We start from the raw sequence: 12,891 nt of genomic DNA, 5'->3' as shown, positions 1-12,891 counted from the left end.
ATCATAGTTTTGCAAGTATTGTACTGAATTTATCAGTTTTTAAATAAGTATGCCTCATTGTGTAGCATATAAATGCCACAATGATGCTAAAAAGAAAGCACAAGCTGGAACTAGACTGCATTTCCACAGAGAAAATGCAAAGTGTCCTCCTTCAGCTGTGCCTGGGGTGTGACACGCAACTCTCGGATATATCTGTTAGACTTAGAAGGCAGTTTATAAGTCCAGCTAAGCCTGAACGCCACTCACACTCAAGCCATACTCCACCTCTGTTATTAGAACAGGTGCACCCTGGGGAGTCGGACCTTGCAATCAGGCAAGCCAACAGAGTCACTGGCGCTGGAAGGTGAAGTAGCCTCTTCCCTCCTAGTTTACGAGCGATCAGAGATTCAAAAGGTAAGAGTCCATAGCCCTGTTATTGGGACCACAAATTGATGAATCACCAGTGCACATCATTCGAGTGCTTTGATCTCTTCTTGTCTTTCATCATTTCCTTCATTATTAGTATTACTATTACTTTATAATATTAGTTAATTTGTAATATAAGAATGTCTGATCACAGCAAAAAAGATCGAAAAGTAAAACATAAGCCAAATAACTACCATCATGTCCATATTGGTACAATAAATGTACGAAAAACTAAATGTGAAAGCAAGCTGGCAGAGCATGTTTTGCAAATCCAAGCGCTTCATCATGACATTTGCTGTATACAAGAAACTCGCATATCATGAAATGGTGAGACTGAATACAAATACACTGCTCTTAAGGGTTGGGAGGTTATCTACAGTGGCCTAAAGAGGAAAGTCCACGCCGGCGTAGCCATTGTATTGGCCCCACATGTCGTTTTACTGGATACGGAATACACCATCGAGGGCAGATTTAATACTCGCAAGATTAGTGGTCCGAAGCATCAAACTGACTATCCTCTCTTCATATGGTCCAACTGAAGAATATGCAGCTAACTCTAAGGAAGCTTATTATAATACGTTGTCTAGAGCTTTGAGAGAAATGAAATCGCACCCGTCTTCGAAGATTGTTGTCCGTGGAGATTTTAATGCCACAACAGGCAAGGACTGCCAGTATAACAGCTGGAAATGTTTAGGTCCATACAACGATGATGAACCAACCAGTTTTAATGGTGAAATGACGAATTTTCCTATTTTAAAATGTCCATTTGTTTCGTCCCTATTGGTGGTGACTGATGATCTTTTTGACTCGTGTTTGTGTGTATGACCCAAAATTCCAAATTCAAAACAAACAACGTTTGAAGTTGAAAAAGAATGTTTTGCGTTCACTTTCTTGTTTCTTTCAAAAATACAAATCAAACAAGGCTCCTTTAGCCATTTTGAACATAAAGACAGTCTGGGTAAATTAAAGGCACAATGTTCAAAGTAGTGAGTCACAGCAAGCAAACAGGTACGGTCAAAAGCTCTGTGCTCCCAGTCAGCCACACCTTCTCCAGGTAGCCTCCCAATTTATAGTCACTTTCGACCTGTAGGGGGCACAGACTCACCAAATGCAAAAATGCAGGCATTAAAACATAGTAAGTAAATAAACTAAGGGAATGGCTCCTACATAACCGGCCCCTAATTGTTTAGCACGGACTTAAACAATTACAAATTATACACAAATTAGGAGCCCAATAGTTCATCATGCAATACAATTTCTCATAAATATGATTTAACAAACAAACAAAAAAAAATGTTCAATTTACATAACCTTTGTTGGCGGCACGGTGGTGTAGTGGTTAGCGCTGTCGCCTCACAGCAAGAAGGTCCGGGTTCGAGCCCCGTGGCCGGCGAGGGCCTTTCTGTGTGGAGTTTGCATGTTCTCCCCGTGTCCGCGTGGGTTTCCTCCGGGTGCTCCGGTTTCCCCCACTGTCCAAAGACATGCAGGTTAGGTTACAGTGGTGCTTGAAAGTTTGTGAACCCTTTAGAATTTTCTATATTTCTGCATAAATATGACCCAAAACATCATCAGATTTTCACACAAGTCCTAAAAGTAGATAAAGAGAACCCAGTTAAACAAATTAGACAAAAATATGATACTTGGTCATTTATTTATTGAGGAAAATGATCCAATATTACATATCTGTGAGTGGCAAAAGTATGTGAACCTCTAGGATTAGCAGTTAATTTGAAGGTGAAATTCGAGTCAGGTGTTTTCAATCAATTGGATGACAAATCAGGTGTGAGTGGGCACCCTGTTTTATTTAAAGAACAGGGATCTATCAAAGTCTGATCTTCACAATACATGTTTGTGCAAGTGTATCATGGGACGGACAAAGGAGATTTCTGAGGACCTCAGAAAAAGCGTTGTTGATGCTCATCAGGCTGGAAAAGGTTACAAAACCATCTCTAAAGAGTTTGGACTCCACCAATCCACAGTCAGACAGATTGTGTAAAAATGGAGGAAATTCAAGACCATTGTTACCCTCCCCAGGAGTGGTCGACCAACAAACATCACTCCAAGAGCAAGGCGTGTAATAGTTGGCGAGGTCACAAAGGACCCCAGGGTAACTTCAAAGCAACTGAAGGCCTCTCTCACATTGGCTAATGTTAATGAGTCCACCATCAGGAGAACACTGAACAACAATGGTGTGCATGACAGGATTGCAAGGAGAAAGCCACTGCTCTCCAAAAAACTTGCTGTTTGTCTGCAGTTTGCTAAAGATCACATGGACAAGCCAGAAGGCTATTGGAAAAATGTTTTGTGGACGGCTGAGCCCAAAATAAAACAATTTGGTTTAAATGAGAAGCGTTAAGTTTGTAGAAAGGAAAACACTGCATTCCAGCATAACAACCTTATCCCATCTGTGAAACATGGTGGTGGTAGTATCGTGTTTTGGGCCTGTTTTGCGCCTGTTTTGCTGCATCTGGGCCAGGACGGCTTGCCATCATTGATGGAGCAATGAATTCTGAATTATACCAGCAAATTCTAAAGGAAAATGTCAGGACATCTGTCCACGAACTGAATTTCAAGAGAAGGTGGGTCATGCAGCAAGACAACGACCCTAAGCACACAAGTCGTTCTACCAAAGAATGGTTAAAGAAGAATAAAGTTCATGTTTTGGAATGGCCAAGTCAAAGTCCTGACTTTAATCCAATCAAAATGTTGTGGAAGGACCTGAAGCGAGCAGTTCATGTGAGGAAACCCACCAACATCCGAGAGTTGAAGCTGTTCTGTACGGAGGAACGGGCTAAAATTCCTCCAAGCCGGTGTGCAGGACTGATCAACAGATCATTTAGTTCAACAGAAACATTTAGTTGCAGTTATTGCTGCACAAGGGGGTCACACCAGATACTGAAAGCAAAGGTTCACATACTTTTGCCACTCACAGACATGTAATATTGGATCATTTTCCTCAATAAATAAATGACCAAGTATAATATTTTTGTCTCATTTGTTTAACTGGGTTCTCTTTATCTACTTTTAGGACTTGTGTGAAAATCTGATGATGTTTTGGGTCATATTTTTGCAGAAGTATAGAAAATTCTAAACAGTTCACAAACTTTTAAGCACCACTGTAACTAGTGACTCTAAATTGACCGTAGGTGTGCGAGTGTGAATGGTTGTCTGTGTCTATGTGTCAGCCCTGTGATGACCTGGCGACTTGTCCAGGGTGTATCCCGCCTTTCGCCTGTAGTCAGCTGGGATAGGCTCCAGCTTGTCTGCGACCCTGTAGAACAGGATAAAGCGGCTAGAGATAATGAGATGAGACAACCTTTGTTTTCTGGTCCATTTTCTATATGTTTCTTCACCCTCCAACATTAGACATAGTTTGCTGATTGGCCTTTGTATTATGTTGGTTTGAGTCTTAATTTTTGCTGTTCTCACCATTCCTCTTTTGTCAGGGTAGACTTCTGTTAGTCTTCCTAGAATCCAGGAACTTCTTGGAGCTGTTGGATCCACCACTAATACTGCATCACCGCACTGAAAGTTCCTTTTCTTCACGTTCCATTTTTGGCGTTCTTGCAGTAAGGGTAGATACTCTAACGTCCAGCGTCTCCAAAAGATGTTTGCCAGGTATTGTGCTTGTCTCCAGCGGCGTCTGGTGTATTGGTCACTCTTCTCGAATGTCCCAGGAGGGAGAACGGGCCTGGCTTTAAGGAGCAGAAGGTCATTGGGTGTTAATGGGGTTAAATCCTGTGGGTCGTGGGTGACTGCAGTGAGAGGACGGCTATTTAGGATCGCTTCAACTTCACACAATACAGTTTGTAACCCCTCATCATCTAACGTTTGTTGTTTCAGAACAGAGCAGAGCACTTGTCTTATGGACCTTATGAGCCTTTCCCATATGCCTCCATGATGGGATGCGCCTGGTGGATTGAATGTCCATTCTATGCCCATTGTTTTTAGTGTGCTATGCACCTTGTCCGAGTCAATTGTTGAGAAGGCCTTTTGTAGTTCTGCTTTTGCACCAGCAAAATTGGTTCCATTATCTGAACGAAGGTACTTTACTTGGCCTCTCCTACAAATAAAGCGTCTTAAAGCGTTGATGCATGAACTAGTGTCTAATGAGTTGGCTACCTCAATGTGAATGGCTCTGCTCGTCATGCAGGTGAATAGTACGCCATACCTTTTCACCAGTGATCTTCCTCTCTTTACCATAAAGGGACCAAAATAGTCCACGCCAGTGTTGGTGAATGGCGGCAGATCGGGTTGGAGTCTCTCTTGAGGTAAGTCGGACATCATCTGTTCTCCAGCTCGTGCCCTGTATCGTTGTGTGTTCTTTTTACTTCAGGGTCATCTGGTGCAAGTGGTGAAGTTGGCTTGGTGTCAGCTGGCCATTTCTGCTCCTCCTCCCACAGAAAGTCTGGTCCCTGAAGCCATCTTTTGTTGCTCAGGAACTTTTCTGCACTTTGGCCCCTTGTCACATCAGCGGGGTTAGATTTGGAGTCGATGTAGTTCCACTGAAATAGTGCACTTGCATCTCTAATTGCTGCAACTCTGTTGGCGACGAAGGTTTTAAATCTGGAGTGTTCATTGCATATGTACCTGATCACAGGCTGGCTGTCAGTCCAGAATACAGAACTATCCAGATGTAGCTGTAAGCTAGATGTGAGCATCTTATCCACCTTTGTAGCCAGTACAGCAGCAGCAAGTTCCATCCTTGGAATTGTCATCCTCTTAAGTGGTGCCACGCGTCCTTTTCCCATCACCAGAGTGACGTGGATGTTCTTCTGACTATTCTGAAGCCTCAGGCAGGATGTCGTTCCGTAGCCTTGGTCGCTTGCATCCGTGAAATGGTGTAGCTGTGCGTGTGTCACTGACCCGAATCCAGCCGTCTTAAAGCACCGTTGCACTTTGAAGTTGGACATCAGGGTGAATCCAGCCGATCACTTTGACCACTGCCCTCGGATGTGCGGTGGTACCTCTTCGTCCCAGCCCAGGTTCATCTTACACAGCTCCTGCAACAACAACTTTCCTGTTAATGTAAAGGGTGTTAGGAAGCCAAGGGGGTCATAGATTGAACAGACCATTGATAACATCCCCCTTCTAGTAAGCGGCTGTGATTTTGGCTGTACATTGAAGGTAAAGTGGTCACTGTCTATGCACCATTGTAGGCCAAGGGCCCTTTCAGTCGGGAGTTTATCTTTGTCAAGATTGAGCTCCTTCATTTCCTTGACTCTGTCCCCTACAGGAATAGAAGCCAGTACCTCTCTGCTGTTTGTGGCCCATTTGGACAGGTGGAAACCTCCTCTCTGACAGAGTGCTGTGACTTCTTTGATGAGCTGAGTTGCGCCATCTGCTGTCAACTCTGATTTTAACAGGTCATCGACATAAAAATTGTTCAGAATTGTGTCTATTACCTCGGGTCTGAAGTGCTCTTTGTTGTCTGTGGCTGTTTTTCTAAGTGCGTAACTTGCACAGCTGGGGGATGATGTTGCCCCAAAGAGATGGACAGTCATTCTGTACTCCACAGGCGGTTGTGTCACGTCCCCCTCTGGCCACCACAGGAACCTGAGGAAATCAACATCACTCTCTGCAACTTTCACCTGGTGGAACATGGCGGTGATATCTGCCATCAGTCCAACTGGTTCCTGTCGAAACCTGTTGAGCACACTCACAAGATTGTTAGTTAAGTCAGGCCCTTTAAGCAATTCTGCATTCAATGCTTTGCCACAGAAAGATGCACCACAATCAAAAACAACTCTCAAGTTTCCTTTTCTTGGGTGATAGACCCCATGGTGAGGCAAATACCACACTGTTCCTTCTGTTTTTGTTTGCTGTCCTTCTGGCACCATTTCTGCGTATCCTTTGTTAATCATATTGGACATGAATGTCACATATTCCTCTTTGAATGCTTTGTTTTTATTGAATTTCCTTTTCAGGTTCTCCAGTCGTTGTCCTGCAACTCAGTGGTTATTGGGTAATAGAGATTCGTCACTTTTAAAGGGTAACTTCAGACTGTAATGTCCGTCCACAATTTTGGCAGAGTCATTAGCAATTTTCAGAAAGCGTTTATCCTCAATTGAAAGTTCTTTCACCTCATCACAGGCATTTACACTGAAATCAGTGTTGTATTGTGCAATTAACATTTCATGCAGGTTGTGTACTGAAATTCTGTTGACTGTGTGAAATGGAGTGTTTTGAGTTTGCTCTCTGAGTGGACCGTTCACAATCCAACCTAACAAAGTTTTGACGGCATATGGGCCGTCTTCCTGGCTATTTATAATTTGCCAGGGCTCCATTGCCTTGGAGACGTTTGTGCCTATGAGCAGCCCTATGTCTGCATTGATGGTGGATATCTTCACTTCCTTAAGGTAAGGCCATTTTGACACATCATTTTGGTTTGGAATGTTTACTTTTGTCACAGGAATTCTATGTTGTGTATAAGTTTCTGGTAGAGTTATGAATGTATTGTCATGAAGTCCACTCACCTCCAGTCCAGTAATCACATTTGTTGATACTCCTTTCCTGTCCCAGTGTGCGTAACAATGTTAATTTTCTTTCCTTGCATGTTAAGTTGTTGCATTAATGCATTTGTACAAAAGGTGGCAGTGCTGCCAGGGTCAAGGAATGCATACGTTTTGACTATGGTGTTGCTTTTGTTTGATTTTACCTTTACAGGTATGATGGACATGACACACCGCTCGTCGCCGGCCCCAATACGACCACATGCGGAGAGGGGAGCTGGCTTGGTGTTCTGCATACTTGGCACCTCCACTGCGTCCTGTTTTCCAGTTCCTTTGTTTGGTTCAGTTTTTCCTATGTGCAGTGCTGTATGGTGCAGCTTCCCACAAACCGTGCATGACTGGCGTTGGGTACAGTCTTTGCTCATGTGGCCTATAACAAGGCAAGCAAAACAAATTCCTCTGTCCTTTAAAAATGAGATTTTCTCAGTATGCATTTTCCTTTTGAATCGAGAGCAGGTGCCTAGTAGATGGTCACCTACTAATTTTCAATAAATTCAACTAAATTCTTGAATGTGGCTCTCCGCCTGGTTGATTCTTGAAGAGTGCATGCTTCGACTCTCCATCTTTCTCTTAATCTGTAAGGTAATTTGCTGACCAGCATCTTGAGATTAGAGGACACGTCCAATTCATCCATGTAAGCTATGTCATTCATGGCATTCAAACATCCTCCGAGATAGAGCGCATATGATTTCAGGTTTTGGGACTCTTCCACCTTGATGGGGTTCCATGACACTGCTTTAGTAATGTATGCACATGAGATTTGATATTCGTTTCCAAAATTTTCCTGGAGCAGTTCTTTTGCCTTTGCAAACCCTATGTCTGGATCTAAAAATAGGCATGTTCTAACCAGCTCCTTGGACTGACCTGAAGTGTACTGTTCAAGATAGTACAGTTTATCCTTGGCATGTTCAATTTTACTTTCTATCACATGTTCAAATGAACTGGTGAATGACATGTACTCAATTGGATCATCATTGAATACCTTTATCTCCGTTCGTGGTAGATTTGACTGGTCCTGTTTTATCAGCGAAGTGGTGATGTTTTGTCTTTGCAAAATATTATACAGCTCAGCATCACTTTGAGGAGGCCCTAATGGCGCACCATCTGCTGGGGCGGCAGGTTGAAGGCGCGGCCTTGGTTGGGAGAGCTGTGCAGGGCGTGATCGTGCATGGGGCTGTGCATGTGGATGGGGCTGATTACTTACAGTTTGTAGCTGTGAAGGAGTTTGCCTTGCTGGGGCCAGGGGCAAATGGCTGGGTTGACCCCTTTGTGCATCAGGCTGCAAAGATGGAGGTAAAGGTTGTTCTGTTGCATTAGGGGAAAGAAAAGGAAGGTAAGTAGCGTGAGCTTTTGGTTTAGCACCACCATTTGTTGTTTCTTTTGCAGGTTGCAACACACCAAGTTCCTCTTCAATGGTTTCCTTAGTTTCCTGTAATTTCACTGAGCTTCCTATATACTCATTCATTGCGTCTGCTGCAGCTTCACTTTTAGTGCCAGATAATACAGCAACTTTTGCATTAGCTGCATCCAATTCACACGACAAACTTAACATTTCCTTTTGTTTCCTCAATTTTTCTTGCTTTTTCTTTAATTCTTCTTCTTCTCGTTCAATGTAATGTTTTTCTTTAAGCGCAGCCAATTTAACCTCAAGCGCAGCTTTCTCCGCTGCAGCGCGCCTCAAAGCTGAAGAGGTGCGTGAAACCTTTGATCCTGCAGGGGATTTAGACGCGCTGTCCCCCGGGTCTATGTCGTCTACTTCATGTTTACCGAGCCACTTATCCACATAATTTACGAATGCATGATGGTTTTCTCTTTTTGGTGCGTACCACGTCTCGTGATCTGTTTCACGCTCGTCTTCATTAAGCGCATATTGATATTCGCCTCAAATTCTTCCAGCAACTCTCTGTACTTCTGCATAGTAATTTTAACTTCATCAACACTTGATCCATCCTTTATTAATTTCTTTATAACATTCATCCGACGTGTAAGCTGCCCCAATTTTATCTTTCTTCTGTTGTGTAAAGTACCCTCTGTTTGAGAAGCATTCTCTATATCTCCACAAGTTCATCCACGTCAGTTTGCGAAACTGCATCAGCGTCTGAATCAGCCATGTTCTTACAACTTAAATGTCTTTATGCAATTCTTGTCTTTATATTTTCAAAAAATGTTGTTTTTCCGTTCAAAAAATCATTGCAAAAACGGATATGTCATGAAATAAATATGCGCGTAATAACTTTGCGTTTTCTAACTTCGTTTCTTCAAACTTGATGTATCAAACTTAAGTCCATTCAATTTGTCTCAAAAAATAGGCCAGAAAATCAAAAGGTTTTCCTCCAACTAATTCATTCACTCCTTGCCTTTTCCATGAATGCGTTCCAGTTCAAACAAATCAATTAGATGCGGCCTACCGGCATTTTCAGGTGCGCGTGTCGTTGGCGTTCCAATCCTTTGTTCTTCTCGGCGCTCCAGAGTCCAATACTCTGCGTAATCCACAAGTTCCAATATCCAAAGGAGAGCTTTTGACTAATGAAATGACGAATTTTCCTATTTTAAAATGTCCATTTGTTTCGTCCCTATTGGTGGTGACTGATGATCTTTTTGACTCGTGTTTGTGTGTATGACCCAAAATTCCAAATTCAAAACAAACAACGTTTGAAGTTGAAAAAGAATGTTGTGTGTTTACTTTCTTGTTTCTGTTTCTTTCAAAAATACAAATCAAACAAGGCTCCTTTAGCCGTTTTGAACATAAAGACAGTCTGGGTAAATTAAAGGCACAATGTTCAAAGTAGTGAGTCACAGCAAGCAAACAGGTACGGTCAAAAGCTCTGTGCTCCCAGTCAGCCACACCTTCTCCAGGTAGCCTCCCAATTTATAGTCACTTTCGACCTGTAGGGGGCACAGACTCACCAAATACAAAAATGCAGGCATTAAAACATAGTAAGTAAATAAACTAAGGGAATGGCTCCTACAAATGGTAACTAAACTCATCAAAACAGCAGAGAATAATGGCCAGTCCATAAAAGTCGAGTGCAGAGCCCATTGTGCATTTCCAGCAGGATGGGCTCTGCACTCGGCACTCGACTTTTACGGACTGTCCACTGAAGATGGTGTCTGAGGAAGCCCAACTTCAGGTAAGGTCACTGGCTTTGTATTTACTCTTCTACACACTATCCGTGCACTTGCAGAGCTAGAGACACCTCGTTTTGTTTGTAGGAACCCTCTACTCACTTCCACAGAACTGTCATGTTGTTTTGAGCTTTGCTATGGTTTTAAAACTAGCTTTTTGTATCAGCAAAAAGACATGCCCCGCGCACTGCCGTGTTAGCGCTTTCCGGTTGAAATCACAAAAAACTAATTTTCTCAAAACACATCCGATTGGCGTGATTGTGGTAGCAACTCAACGTATGCACTCCCAATAATGCGAAAATAGACCTAAAAAGCATTTCACTCCGGAGTTTTCCTTTAAACTTAAAAATGCCTACATTAAAGACAAGGCTGATAAGATAAACATCACTACTGAGCAAAGAAATACCAAAGAAGAGTTTCGACTAGCTAAGAACTACACTACACTCTCAAAGCTAAACAGACAGACAATTCATCAAACCTGAAAAACTACAAGAATACTTTACCCATCACTTAGGTGAAAGGGAATTCAATAGACAGACAGAATTATCTAATTTTAGGAATTTCCCACGTATTAATTCTCCTGGAGACACTGAACCAATTGATAAGTCCCCCCCCAATATATTCGAGATAGAAGACTGTATGTCAGTTCGAGAACGGCAAATGTCCAGGAACTGATGGAGTCTCTGGTGAACAGCTGAATTACTCTGGCCCCAAGAGACTTCTGTTCTATCTGGTTTGACTGATGGGATTAATCTGGGAACTCAAGACTATTCCTAGCACGTGGCTTCTGTCCTCTATAACAAAAAGGGCCCGAGAAGTTTGGCTGAGAACTATCGTGGGTTGTCAATCATTGCCACGCTCTCCAAACTGCTATCCATGATCATTGTTGAAAGAATACGAATAGTCTATGAATAATTAATACATTTTACTACCAATGCAATTTGGTTTCAGGAAGAACCGTTCCACTTGTGACGCCATTTTTATTATTAGACACATACTAGAGAAAGAGCGACACCCACTGTTTGTGTTTTTCATCGATTTAAAAGCAGCATATGATTGGATCCCACGGGAGGCACTCTTGAGTTCTGGAGATCCGCCTTCGGAGCCTAACACTCATCTCCATACTTAAAACTTTATATAAAATGGTACTAAAGCCTATATAAGCAATTTAGGACATTATTTCAGTACATATGTAGGATGCTGACAAGGAGCTCTTGAAAGACCTACTATCTTTAACATCTATTTGGACTTTGTGATGCGTTGCACCAAACATGAAATCTCTCAAGTCTTTCCTGATACTGGAGCATGAATAGAATTCGCTATACCAAATGAAGTATCACCTCATTGCCTCTGTACTAGTATCTCGCATGGCATAATCAGAGTTTGAGTATGCAGATGACATTGTGGTGTTTTCTGAAGACATGGATGAGCTGAGAATATTGGAAATATCATGATAATACTTTCAGTAGATTTGGGTTGAAAATGTCCTATAAGAAAACAGAAACTATGGTTTTTAATGTAGATGAGAGCATTAAAGAACAGGAAAGCCTATTAGCCATTAATGGAACATCTATAAAGAATGTGAGAAAATTCAGATATCTGGGATACTTGATCTCCAACCTCAACGTCATCGGATTTCCTGCATATCAGAATAGGATCAGCCTACGAGAAATGGAACGAGTTAAAGAACGTCCTCACAGATCGCGAAATATATCTCAGTACCCGTATAAGAATCCTAACAGCATATGTCCAATCCCGCTTATTATAGTGTCCCAGCATGGGAACTGACCACTGTGGAACTTAACAAGATCAACGTGGTCTGGAACAACTTCTTAAGGAAAATTATCTCTGGAGGATTTGCATGGAGGAATGCACCACCATCAAGACAATGGCGAAATGGAGCTGATCCAGAAATTCCAGTGGATGGAGAACCTGATTGGGCATTACAAGATATCCAATACTAGACTACATGAGATTTGCCAAACACAACCAATATCAGATTTTTGCCACATACAACATTTAAAGCATATTGCACATGTCTGCCACATGAATAATGATTCCATCCAAAAGCAATTGTTATTTGACAAGAGACGGCAGTGGCATGAGCTTGAGGAGACCCTGTCCACGGACAGGTCACAAGTACTACGTAGCATGATGCACAAAGAGGACTTCAAGCGCCTGTTGGGTAACATTTTTCCAGCACCCAAGCGGGCGCACCCCAAGGCCAATCACATGCCACAAGTGAAAAACTGATGACGTGGCAAAGTGTCACTGACAGAAACTGGGTCAGACATGAGACTGCGTGCTGCAGTCTTTTAAAAAATAAAAACAAAACAAAAAAAAAATTGATGCTTTATGGTAGAAAAGAGAAATTTGGCCAGTTGGACGATCTGGCTGAAGAAAAAATGGTTAGACAGTTAGAGAATACAGTCATGTTGTCCTTATTACACTGTATGTTATACACTGTATATTAAAATGCTATCATGTTCTGTTATCACCCAAAATGAGGATGGGTTCCTCTCGAGGTTTCCTCCTCATGTCGTCTGAGGGAGTTTTTCCTTGCCACCGTCGCCACAGGCTTGCCCATTGAGGATAGATTAGGGATAAAATCTGTTCATGTTTAAAGGTAATTAAAATTCTGTAAAGCTGCTTTGTGACAATGTCTATTGTTAAAAGCGCTATAGAAATAAACGACTTGTATGAAAAATCTTGTCTAAATGCAATATTAAACTAAACTTGATACATCACTCTCACCTGTCTTGTAACTGAAAGTTCTTTGAGCTGAAATGGTTATAACAAATCAAAATCAAATATTAGCCATCTGGAAAAAAAGCCAATATACACAAGC

At 42.1% G+C, this 12,891-nt stretch overlaps 1 protein-coding gene across 1 annotated transcript in view; it reads right to left on the bottom strand.

Annotated features, from left to right (window-relative positions):
- The window catches only part of LOC132891138 (uncharacterized), an 18,640-nt gene extending 13,948 nt beyond the window's left edge, over positions 1-4,692 (bottom strand). Inside the window, exon 1 of the mRNA XM_060928598.1 lies at positions 3,835-4,692. Coding sequence (XP_060784581.1) covers positions 3,835-4,692 — 858 coding nt within the window. The remainder of the gene's footprint in view (positions 1-3,834) is intronic.
- Positions 4,693-12,891: the final 8,199 nt, after the last annotated feature.

This window comes from Neoarius graeffei, chromosome 9 (genome assembly GCF_027579695.1).
Source record: "Neoarius graeffei isolate fNeoGra1 chromosome 9, fNeoGra1.pri, whole genome shotgun sequence".
In the NCBI taxonomy this organism is placed as follows: domain Eukaryota; kingdom Metazoa; phylum Chordata; class Actinopteri; order Siluriformes; family Ariidae; genus Neoarius; species Neoarius graeffei.
The sequence above is the reverse complement of the archived record's forward strand: the minus strand, read 5'-3'. Positions and strand labels throughout refer to the sequence as shown.